Source organism: Pyxicephalus adspersus, chromosome 1 (genome assembly GCF_032062135.1).
Source record: "Pyxicephalus adspersus chromosome 1, UCB_Pads_2.0, whole genome shotgun sequence".
Classification (NCBI taxonomy): Eukaryota; Metazoa; Chordata; class Amphibia; order Anura; family Pyxicephalidae; genus Pyxicephalus; species Pyxicephalus adspersus.
The window spans coordinates 117,582,228-117,595,544 of NC_092858.1; the positions used below are offsets into that span (position 1 = coordinate 117,582,228).

Genomic DNA, 13,317 nt, shown 5'->3' on the forward strand with positions numbered 1-13,317 from the left:
CAAAGTAAAGGAACTGATATATTAACATTTTTTAAAATATTTTTTAAACTTTTTTTTGGTATTTGTCATCATGTAGTCATTTTGTAATTTTCATATATTATTGTTGTGTGTGTATATATAATTATCGTTAAAGCAAATGAAAATGCACATATTTTTCTTTGTCTATAATTTCTTTCTGTCCTGACAGATAATATAACATAATAATTTCATATTTCTTATAACACAGCTATCACAATTTAAGATTACATTAGGAAACATTTTCTGTTATAAGTGGTTTGTAAAACTTGCTACGTTGGTTGATGTGTACAAAAGGTTTATATGTAATGAAAAATGTTCACAGCTAAAATTCGTTTTTCTCATGTAGAATGCTCTTTTGTTTGCTTTGGTGTACTATATATACAACACCCTGAATTTTTATTACAGTTCAGACTTGTTCTCCACCTAAGGATATCGAATATGGATCATACAGCATTGAAAAGCCAATATATACTTTTGAAGATAAGGTGACTTACTCATGTGATAACCTAACACTTGTTGGTGAAGCTTCAGTCTATTGTACAGCTGAAGGAACATGGTCATCTAAGGCACCAGAATGTAAAGGTTAGAAAGACAAAATGTGCTCCTTTCTATGTATGAATTTGGGTTTTAAGTTAAGGGGAAAGAAATTAAAAAGCATTGTTTTGCTTGTATATGCTTAGTACTAAACATCATGGATTTTTTCTTCATATCATACCTCTCTCTATTCTAAAATATGTTTTGTAAAAAAAAAAATCAACAATCACACATTGTGACAATTCCCTTTCAGTTTTTCATAGGGTTTTATTTAAAAGCTAGGTATTTGGCATTCACAGAAACATTCTCTGGTTGAGAATCTTCACGTGTTTAAATGGCAGTAATTGATTCACACCAGGGAATGATACAGTAAATGTCAGAAATTCTTTGTGAAGAGACCTCTTGTGAATTTACAGGCCCCTATATATATTTGCTTTTTATCAACATCCAAATGGGACATAATTGAGTAATAAAGATTATTTTATGTTTATGGAAATTTTGGGCCTGATTTATTAATGCAATTGATGCACTAATTCTCCAAGACTGAAAAAGATAGACTATCATAGGAGAACCTGGGTGAACCAGCAAACCTTTAATGGATCTGGTCCAGGACTTTAAACATTTGACAATAGCAAATTATTTAACTTAAAAACTCAAGGTTTTTGTAGTGCAAACTTCTATTACAAAAACATTTTTGAACAATACACAGATAATGCTTTTAACACTTGAGAAACTAACTTCTTGCTTAAGTTCCACTAATAACATATCCTCTAGATTGTAAGCTCCTTGGGGCAGGGTCTTCTGCTCCTCTTGTGCCTCTGTCTGTATTCCTCTTTTGCACTCAGTCATTTGCAACCCCTGTTTAATGTACAGCACTGTGTAATATGTTGGCACTATATCAATGCTGTTTATTAATAATTGACAGCAGTTAAAACTTATTTACCTGAAAAGCACTGTAGATTAGCATTTTAAAATAACACTTTAAAAAAAAAAAAGAAATACTGTTGATTTAAAGAGCTATGAATTAGAATTGCATTCCAAAGAGTCATTGATCATTTTAGCTAGAGATTCCTATGTATTCTAAAGATATTAAATTAGGACGGTTTACAAATTCAGTTCTAAACCAGAAAAAAAGTTGTAAATTTGTAATGCCTTTTTTTTCTTTTTTGACAGCTGTCTGCAAGGTCCCAGCTGAACCTAAGTATGGAGTGCTAGAAAATTCACTTGATAAAAATATGTATTTTAAAATCGGTACAACCTTGAAATTTAAATGCCGACCAGGTTACATTCCTGTGGAAAAAAAAAGCAATGAAATTACTTGTCTTGATAACCTTACATGGTCGGAGCCTGAAGTGTTTTGTGAACGTAAGTTTGTACATCTGAGTGCTATAAGACTAGATTTAATTGTATGTGCTCACTATGCTTTTTACTAATATATGTGTTGAATATTATGCCTCCCCGAAATATAAATATATGTATAAACATAACACTATACACAGACACCTTAGAGAATGACACTTGCAAAAAGAATAGCTTATACATTTTATTGCACTTCTCCCCTTGTGCTAGGCTTGCATACTTGCAGGACTATGCTGTGGACACAGCTATCAGATCCTCGATCAGCATAAATATTCCTGAATGTCTTTTTATAATCTGGGAAAACATGATGAGTGTTTACTAGCCCATGCATTGCTAGTAATGAGTTCACTTGCCTTACTTTCTAACTGTGGATCTATAATTATTTGGGGAATCACTGATCCAGAACAGATCATAAAGTATTCAGACCATACACTACTTTTTTAACATTTCAGACATTCACTAAAGATTCTTTGGTAAATAATATTTTATTTGTATTCAATGGCAGAGATTGATTCTCTACCAGAGAATGTTTGGAGATTTACTGATTTAGAAATCTCAAGCATGCACTCAATTAAATGAAAAATGTAAAATACAAACATGTAGTTCTTTAATAGCAATACTGTAATAATTAGAAAGTGAGCATGTCTATACAAAAAATAATTATACAATCATGAGACCCAAGCTTATATTTGTGACCAGATGCATTTTGTTTGTTTATCAGTTTGAGTCAGTCCTAAAGCTTACCCAAACTCAGAATTTTGACTTTACATAAAAGGGTAGTCAACCCTTTTATTTAAAGAAAAAATTCTGTTTGTGTTTTTTCAGGTGCAACACCCTTTTAAAAAAAAAATAGTGCAGCACCAACCCCTTAATTCTCGATCGCCTAGGCAATCAAGAATGAAAGGGAGCACAGAGCATCTTGGGCATACGCAGAAGGAGCCCTTTTATCAAATGGGAAAGAATTGCCGACCTCATGCATGCCCTGTGAGATCGTTAAGTTTTGTCCAATCTACGTCACCCGATCTAGCGTCTACATTGGGTGATGTAGGAAAAAGAACCAGGAAGAAGAGAGAAGAGGATGGTGGCTCCCTCTGCGCAGGCCCGAAGGGGGATACCGATCAACTGCTCTGCGGGATTGAAGGTGTGTTTTTTTTTTTTTGTTTTGGGTAGATTTTTGGTTTACTTCCTCTTTAACTTAAGTATTGCTCTGTGCAAGATTTTTTACTAGCATTTCAAAATAGAACTTGGTATTAAAGTTTTAACTTAAATACTATGGAGACTCTTGATCCAGGGAAGTCCCGACTGCCTCACGGGATCAGGAAAGATTTTTTTCCCTTGTTGCAGCAATATAAACTATGCTTTATAAGTGTTGCCCTCCATTGGATCAGCTATATTTCTCTAGTGGTTAAACTTGATGGACTTTTTTCAACCTAACTATATAACTCCCACCCAGGACATTATAAAACATATGACATAGTCAAGCAATGTAATACAATTTAATAAACCGTGTAATGACACACAACTATATTATGTGGTATAATCACCAGATAAAGTTTCTGTACACCTCTTGTGTCTTCCATTTCCACACCATTTCCCATTCCTGTTCAGCTGTATGGAGCCTTGACAGTACCCACCCAACAAACTGAAGAAGGATGAAGGCAGCCTGCCATCATACTTCACCTTAAAGAGGTCAGCTGAAGACAAACCAGTGGGTGCCCAATCCAGAATGCCCACTGCTAAGAAGACCTAAGCTATCTGCAAACTGATCCTCACAGTTGGGGTGACCATGTTCCCAATACTGGGGCTGAATATAAAAAAGTGCACCAGAAATCTTGGGTCCAAGCTCTAGGCTCAAACTGCTGGGTGAGTTCATGGCACAGCACAAGTGTTCCCAAGGAAGTCACAGCCAACTTGGCATCCCCTAATAGCATTACCAACTTCCCCCAACCCATCTACATAGACCAGGAGGAGAGTTCAAGGAAAAACACCTGAGGCTAATATAGATGGCTCTGCAAAGCTGCAGTAATGTGTATGACCAAATTCATTAAAGGCATGGGTAATGCACAGGCGTCTGCATAGGTTGCACCCTGATGACCATTACTCTGGCAAATATACAATAGTATATTGGGATTTAAATAAATAAGATTAAAAAGTTCCTACTTGTTGATGAAAAATAATACTGTACCTTTTCTTTCTTGCAGGCCTGTCATGTGACAAACCAGCAGACATTGCTCATGGACAAATGCATTATAAAGACTTTTTGTTTGAATCAAGTGTAAATTATACATGTAAAGAGGAACAAGGGTAAGTGTATTATTGTGTAATAAGTCTAGCTCTGGGCTGTCGAACTCCAGTCCTTGGGGGCAACATGCATGGCAAGTTTTCATTAATATAGTCTTTTCTGCCTTGGCAAAGCATACCTTAAGTATACTACTGTCTGTTTCAGGAGAAATGTGTGCAAATCCTGTTCCTTAAGACTGAAGATATGAAGACGATAAATAGAAATAAAGTAGTAAAAAAAATTTAAATATAGGTAGTCCGCGGGTTACATATTAGATAGGGTTTGTAGGTTTGTTTTCAAGTTAAATTTGTATGTAAGTTGCAACAGGTACATTATTTTAATAAATGCAATAAGGACAGATGTTTGTCTCCACATATTAGGCAGTGTGGCCTCAGTTACTATACAAAAACCTCACTGTGAGTTAATCACAAACTAAGCAAAAAAATACACAAACAAAAAAAAATAACATTATGGAGCCTAGAATTTCATTACCTTCTGGAGCAAGCTGTGTTTTGATATGCAAAAAGAAACAACTGCAGAGTTTGTCTTCATCATTCAAGAGTTACAAGAGGCTGCAGAACAGCAAAAGATTTCTTCTGCAAGTCATGCAAACCGCCCCCCTCCCCCATCCAGCCTCCATCCTGCAAGGAAGCCCCGTTAAGATCTAGGAGTCATCTGTATGTTGGATGTCCTTAACTCAGGGACTACCTGTAATGAAAATGTTAATTGATACAAATCAGAAAAAGGATATAAGAAATATATATATGTCATTGCTGTTTTAAACTCGGATTAAAAAATATGGGGGTTCCTAGGAGTTTTTAATGTAACAAATTAACAAAATAAAAGAAAAAAGTGTATGGTCACCTAATGCCCAGAATAAATGGTGAAATATTATAATAATAAATTATTAATAATAAGTTGAAATATCAGCCAAATCATCTCAAAGTTCTGGAGCAAACAAATGTTTTCAAGCTTTAAATACAATGTAACAATTGGAATTGGAATTGCCTAATATATTTTGTAAATAGGACTGACTGGCTCCTACCACTGTCAAATGACTAAGTCTGATTATTCAAATTTTTCAGATATACTATGTTTTCAAGAAAGAACTACCGTGATTGCCAAGCAGATGGAACTTGGAGTGGTAAACCACCAGTGTGTAAAGGTGAACCATCCATAAATGATTAATAAAAGTGTATCCAAGGTTTAACTTTTTCAGGTTTTAAAGTCATGGAGTTATGGAGGGGATAAAACGTTTGCTCAGTTAGTCATGGTGACCATTGTAAGTTGGACTGAATGCGTGAGAAATCAAAATTTTGAGGTATCAACAGAAAATAACCCTTTCATTGGAGAAACACTTACAACTGTTTTAGAGTACATTTCCCTTTTTACATATTCATACTTCTTACAGCTGCCTTAAAATTACCTTGTACCACATTTGATAGTTCTTTCAGCAAGATTTGTTTCTGAAAAAAAAAGCTAAAATATAGACAGGCTACATGTTGGGCAGCAGGGCTTTAAATAAATGAAATTTTAAACAGTTAACAATATACAGTTAACATGCATTCTGTCGTTTCCTGACCTAACCACCAGACATTCTTACTTACCAGGAACCTGGTGTCCATGATCTATTAGTTACATTTAGCAGTGTCGTTTTAGCCCTATAGAGTATGGATTGGGTGAAGCATCCTTGGATGGATGAATTTAGATTTCAGCTACCCTTAAGTTCAGGACACTTTGTAAAAGATAGTCATCAAAGGATAATCCTTTCATATTGTATATGCTTAGAGGAGTAGAAAGCAGTAGAAAAAATATTTAAATTAGAAAATAAAAACTTGCAGATGTGGGTGTTTGCATTAATGTTAGATGTATTGACCTACTAAAAATGTAATTTTTTGAGTAATATAAGCTTAGTGTAGTAAAGGTATACACTGCAGAAAGTAAAATGCATTTGAAGAAAACTGTGAAAAAAATTCACTGTTTTTCCTTAGCAATAATAAAAATAGTGTTAATTGGTTAAACCTATCTACCAAGCATATTTTGGCTCAGAGGAAAGAGGTTCTAGAACATTGTTTAAAGAGTCGAAAACAAAATCATATTTGTTGTATGCCTTAATGATAGATTTATTCTTCATGCTCTAACAATATCTGTTGAATTATTCTCCAGAAATACTTTATACCCTTTGCATTAAACTATGAATGTTTTATGCTTGTCATGCTCATGCTCTGTTTAGAATGTCCTAATTTGTAGCCACCCTAGTGTTTTGTAAATAGCTGAGACTACAAGTGTAAACACCCACATTCATGATGCACAATGTAAGAAATTGTGACACATGTATATTCTTTGTATGTATTCTTTAGAGCAGAATGCAGACCAATCAGCCTGTATAGGGAGTAAAGAAAAATCCCTCCCTCATGAGGACAAAGAGCAGAATAAAATCTCATTTCTTGTTCTGTCTGACATCTGTGACTTAATTTTTTGCATGCCCTAAGCATACATTTGTGTTACTTTTTACAGTCGGGGCTTTTATAAATGTTATTAATATTGTTTATGTTATTGTATGTTTATTTTATACACTATATATTTTCATTTAATTTTTTGCTTTCATAATAGGGCTAAAATGCCCCTTCAAATGAGTTTGAAACAATAGCAAACTTTGATACCAAAATGTGTCCCTAGAGGATGAATTAAACACCTTTAACCTTATCAACATTAAATAGTGGCTTAAAATCATTGTCCCACTCCAGAGTGCAAAGCGATACTTAATATGTGGTACATACAGTAATTGTTGTTTGGGTATGCATACACACCCTAAGCACTACTACACTACTTGTGTATGTACAGCATGGTTGGCTCCCTGGTTAGCATTTGGCCTATCTGCAAGGTGTTTGTATGCTCTACCTGTGTCTGTGTGGGTTTCTTTGACCTTAGACTGTGTTAATGACATATGATTATGATAGGGACATTAGATTGAGAGCCCCATTGAGGGACAGCTGGTGACATGTCTATAGACTTTTTAAATAGGTGCGTAATATGTTGGTGCTATATAAATACTGGCTAATAATAATATGTGCAGTAGGGCCTTTAAAATTGGTTATGCAAAACTCCTGGTAAATAAATAATGAAAGAAAGAAAGCTTTGGAATTCTCAATAAATTGAGATCATCCAAGATTAAAGTAGGCCAGTTAGTTCTGCATGTCAGTGGAAAATTAATGAATCTCCCCCTTGAAGAAAAGAATGTTGCCTCCCTTGAAATACCATTCCTTGCACACCGAGATATGAACTGAGATAATTTATCTTATAGTTTTAATACATCCTAATAATCAGTCACAAATATCTCTAAAATCAAATTGTGTTATTACTATCTTGTATTACAATTATTCAGATATCCAATGGACAATTGTTTCCTCAGAGTTTGCTGCCTTGTATAATTTGTTTCATGATAAAGACATATAATAAGCCAAGACATTATTTGTCTGGCCCTTGCTTTGGTTCCTCAATTAGATTTACTTGGATATTATAAATATACAGTCATGGTCTATTCTACATATATAAACAAACAAACAGATATTCACACAAACATTTTCTAAATATAAAGGAAATATATTGAGATATATATAGGGAAATCTTTTTCTTAGTAATTATTTCATGGAACATATCAGTAAACAAAAAGCAAATTACTTTTAGGAAATGAATTCCATAATATGGAATCCTGACCATGGACCAGCTCTCTTTACCTAACCTAACAGATCCATATCCTTTTTCTAGCTATTACTAGCACTGGACATTTTTGCTATTATTTTCATGACTATTATTTACTGTATATTTAAATTTACTGTATATACTGCATATATTTATTGCTGAGTTTTCTCTATGTTGGTTGTGCAACTCTAACTATTAGAGTTAGTTCAGTGTAAATGGATGAAAATTACGGTAATATATTGCTTTACTAGTAGCTTTGAAGCTAGTGCTTTCGTTCACTTGCTATTTCCTTTTGCTGTCCCATATTGACCATGACACATGCTATGCGGACAGGATTCAGAATCCCCTAGGCCTCTGAATTTCAGATTTCTCAGTGTGATGTCCAACTATATTTACCACAGCTAGTTCAGGATTTATGGTTAAATAATTTGTTTTTTGTTTTCATAATAAATTGTACTAGGCATGTTATATTAATACTATTATTATAGTCTCCCACTGCTTACCGACTCCCTCATCTCTTTGGCTCCCACGTTTTCCCCCAACTAGGCCTCTGTGCATTACATTTTATCTGAAGCTATCATAGACTATCATTAGATTCTAAATTCAAGGGAATTTGTATTTTAATTTCTTGAGCCCTACAATGGAAATGTGTGGAAGTGCAGTGTAATCCCCATATGCGTTTGTAAAGGGGGTCATCCAACAACATAATTTTACTATTACCTGTTTTTATGTTTTGAACATTAAGCAGCTTTCTTTCTTACAAGAAGCCCTCACACAACTAAAAGAGTTCTCTTTGGGTACTGTGTGATTGGTGGAGACTTTATTGTTGCAATAGACCCTCTCTTAGGTATTTCCAGAGGGGCATCCCACCTTTCCTGCACCACTCCAAAGAGAATTAATAAACTACTTTCTGAATTCCAGCTGATAGATGTTTGGCATCTCCAGCACCCGAACACCAGAGACTACATGTATTACTCTGCTGTCCACAAAAGTTATTCATGTATAGACTACATATTAGTACCTCATTGTGCCCTGGGCACAGTTACTGCTTTCTACATAGGATCCCACTCTTTTTCCAGTCTATGTTGATCTAACTTTAGCCTCAACCATCTCCATGGAGTTAGAGGTAAAAAGAACAACTTTTAAAAACCCTAGAAGTGGTGGCTGATGTCACCAAGGAATTAACTGATTTTTTTCTCCACAAACGTGAACGCCACTGACAACCTCTTGTTGTTGTGGAAGTCTTATAAATTCTGCTATAAGGGGTTTTATTCAAACATGGATCCAGAATTAAAATGGAGTACCAGAGATAGGTTGATAGCCAGGGTGGCCCATTAAGAGTCCCTGTCCAAATGCCCTTTATTAGCAGAACATGTAGCTCAACTGTTAACTGCGAGGGAATCCTTAACTGCTCTGCTACAAGGCTTAAGCAACATTGGCAAAATGCCGCCATAAGTTTTTTAATTTGGCGTCAAGCCTGGTAGACTTTTGGCTACAGACTCTGTAGAAAGCAAGCTCAGTCACGTACAGTATGTAAATATGTTAGTATGTACATATAGTGGAAAGTTCTACGGATACCTCAGAGCACTTACAATCAGACATAGTGCAAGCTTTTTGCCTTTTTTGTTATAAAGATTTGTACAATTTATATCCCCCAGATGACCCATTGGTTACCCAATTTTAGCATTAACGTATTACTTCATACTTGGAAGAATCGGGTAGTGAAAACTTACCCGAGGAGGTGGTAGAGGGACTATCAGTCCAGAGGAAATTGCCATAGCTATCTCTACCTCTAAACCTGGGAAGGCTCCATGCCCTAATGGGTTTAGCATTCCTTATTAGAAATTCTTTTAATCCCTTCTTGCCCCTCATTTTTAAAATGCATAAAATGCAATCCCAGATGGTATCACTATACAATCATACATATCATACAATATGATACACTCTGTGCACATATTATAGTTATTGCTAAGGATGGTAAGGAGCACACCAATTACCGAACAATCTTTGAATTGTGAGCTAAAACTTTTTGCTAAATTTTGGCCAACAGACTGACCCCCATCTCCCATTCGTTTTACATCTGGATCAAGTTGGTTTTCTACCCACCATAGAAGCACAAGGTAATACTATTAGGGCTATTAACTTGATACACCTAGCTAAAAAGAGGGCAAAGCCTATGCTTGTCCTATCCGCTGATGCAGAAAAGGCATTTGACAAGGTAGACTGGACTTTTTTACATTCCACACTCCAATTTACTGGCTTACAACCTTCTATTCTTCAGGGGATAGGGGCCCTATCCTGGATAGTGGATAGTGGACCTAATGGCGTGCACTCATTCAGATTCATTTTTGATCTCTGCACAATTAGATTGAATCAGAATATACAAGGTATTGAAACTAGACAAACTCATCATAAAGTCGAAGCCTTCGCAGATGACCTTATATTCTTCCTCACTTCTTTACCCAATCTGTTGGTGCCACAATACCTGTCAGGTCCCGCAGCGCCCTGCACTGATCTGCCCTGTGGTGTCCTGTGCTGTGCTGCCAAACACAGCACTCTCTTCCTGTCTCTGAATACTATTTATTCCTCACACTATGTTAGGCATTATACCCCCCCCCCCCCCACATCCCCCCTATCCAATGACACTGGATTTCTTTTTTTGTCCCAGTAATGCGAGGAAAACTAAGGTGGCTCTTCTATAGGGAAATTCAGATAAAGTTTTAGCTCTCTGTGTATATGATTTTTTGTATCCCACAGTAACTATGGATTTTTTGTTATGTAGTTTGTATATGTATGTTCATGGACTACAGACAGCGTTCAGTGTATACAATAGGTCTGTATTTTAAAAGCTCTCCAAGACTGGAGGAAATAGACTCTAGTGAGTGATCCAGTAAACCTGGAATGAATTTCATTACAAATTCTATTTGTTGGCAAATGATTTCATATCTGAACCAGATCAATTCCAGGTCTGCTGGATGCCCAAGGTTCACCCATGAAAGTTTATTTTCTCCAGTCTTGGAGAGCTTTAAAAAATCAGGCCCTATATGTAGTCGTGGTCTCTATTTAGGCATGTTTTTTAAGACCACACCTTTAATATAGCACAAATTAGCCACACCTGTTTTCTGTGCTTGCATTTTATATACCAATGATTTTCTGTTTCTCAACATCCAAAGCTGGACGGTATGAGTATACACTATGCATGTTTGTGTTTTCTGCTGTTTTTTTTCCCCCCACTAATCCCCAATCTTTATTACATTAAATCAATAATCCCAGGTTCAAAATAGGCGTACAATTTAAAGAAGTCAGTAGAGAAGGTTTTGTCACTGCAACAGTTATATTGCTTAAATCACCAGTGGTGCATAATTTACAATATTTGATTATCCCCATCCATAATTTTTCCAGAAATATTTGTTGTAGTCCAGTTAAATTTCAGTTTGATAAACAACATTCCTGAGTAACTTGCAGCAGTTGTACCAGTTTGTGTAAGCAGAATACTTTAAATACTTTAGTGGTTCATGGTCACATTGCAACTTTTACACTAACATACTGGTGGAATTTTTCGGTTAGCATTACCGGCAGTAGTTTTTGTTAACCTGAGTATCATTTTTTATGCAATCACAATTTATCTTCTTGCATGTGGCATGCTCCAAGGGCATCTTTGATTGTATCTGCTTGCTCCAAAACTATTCAGCTACCTAGATAGTTGTAAAAAGGTTTAAAATTCCCAAGGGGGGTTACTTTTTTGGCATTACATTTACCTTATATGTATGGTTGTGTGTTCAATGGTATTTACACACAGTAATATTGTTTTTATAAATGTATTCTCAGAAATGTAACCTGAAATTAGAGGATCACATTTTAGATTCAGTTTATTAAAGTGATTTATTGTTTTATTTATTGACATAATCTCTTTTCACAGAATCTATATGTGATAACATTTGGGAACTGCAAGAAGAAGCTAGAAAATGTACATCAACTCCAGATGAGTGGATCAAATATCTTCAAGTGCAGTACCTCTACCTTCAGATAGAGAATCTAAAGCTGGATATTGAAATTAAGAAGAAGAAGTTGAGTGAGAAGTAAAAAATCTACAGCTTACTCTTAGCTACAGCTAAGAAGAGGAAGAATACAACAGACAACAAACAGAATGTAATGAGTAAATAGGTTATTTATACTGTAGATGTCCAAATGTGTCCAAGTTTGCTTCTGTATCGGGAAAAAGCAGTTCTCACAGAGCAGTTTCTGCGCTTAAGTTCACCAAATATCAAAAAAGGTGAAAATAGTTCAGCCAAATCTTCTTTGAAGGTTGCTTCCCAATTTCTGAAAGGGCTGTGCCCTTTTTGATCCATGAGATATTTTGACCACATTTTACACCATTTTTAATCTATTGATTTCAATAGAAGGCAAGTTGTAAAAGAATTGTTTTCAAGTTGGTCTACCTTAAACCATGCCTCCCTTTTACCTTTTAAGTAGTAAAGATAAATGTCACAAGATTAATCAGCGTAATATAACAAAATGTAACAAAACAAAAAAGGCCGCTTATATAATAGACTTAGATGGTAAATGCTAACCATGATATAATATATTATTACCAAAAAATTGAATAAAATGCCTTTGATTCATGCAGTAGTAAAACTTTGATACAGCTTACAAAGTTGCTAAATGATCAAAAATGCAGCATGTCATGCATGCTTTTTTTATAATTGCAAATAAATAAACTGGTGCAAATAGGCCTGTATTTTTTATATTGTGTCATTTTTTATTTTGATTCATAGCTATTTGCAACAACACCAATACAGTATGTGTTTTATTATATATTGTTTACAGCTGAATGCTATTAAAGGTTACATAGTTAGTCAGGTTGAAAAAAGTCCTTGTTTAACTACACAGAAAAAAAAAAACATACAAGATTATATTTAGTGTTGATATAGCACTATTCTGCTGGCCGCCTTTGGGCAGGTAAAATTTGCACAAGTATTTTCATTTCTTCTAAATGGGAAGAGTCAAGCAGGGAGAAACTTGCATTTGTTTACACGTATCCAGAAAGTGTCGGCACTTAATTCCATGATATCTGTAGCTTACAATTATACACCAAGATTGTTATAGGACCATAGCTAGCTCATTTTGGCCAAACATTCTTGTTACTAGGGATGAGCGAGAAAGCCTCTGGCATTCTCGTGAAAATTTTCTCGAACTTCTGATGGTTCAGTGAAATTTCCGCGAACCGATTTTGCGATACCATCAGAAGATCGAGGATTCACAGGGGATTCCCTGGGAATACTCCTGTTTGTGATCCCCAGGGCACTAGAAGTTAATTAACCTCTAGTGCTGCGAATCGCACACTGTTGTAAAAATCCAGAGAGATTTTTTTTTTTATTTAATTTAAAACTTGACCTTGATCTGTGAATTTACACTGGCTGTTC

The 13,317-nt window shown here is 35.3% G+C and overlaps 1 protein-coding gene across 8 annotated transcripts in view; it reads left to right on the plus strand.

Annotated features, from left to right (window-relative positions):
• LOC140340150 (C4b-binding protein alpha chain-like) overlaps positions 1-12,625 on the plus strand; it is a 72,263-nt gene extending 59,638 nt beyond the window's left edge. For all 8 annotated transcript variants that reach the window (XM_072425213.1, XM_072425231.1, XM_072425222.1 and 5 more), the window contains 5 exons: positions 424-600; positions 1,726-1,917; positions 4,113-4,215; positions 5,278-5,357; positions 11,814-12,625. In XM_072425213.1, coding sequence (XP_072281314.1) covers positions 424-600; positions 1,726-1,917; positions 4,113-4,215; positions 5,278-5,357; positions 11,814-11,977 — 716 coding nt within the window. In that variant the 3' untranslated portion in view covers positions 11,978-12,625. The remainder of the gene's footprint in view (positions 1-423; positions 601-1,725; positions 1,918-4,112; positions 4,216-5,277; positions 5,358-11,813) is intronic.
• Positions 12,626-13,317: the final 692 nt, after the last annotated feature.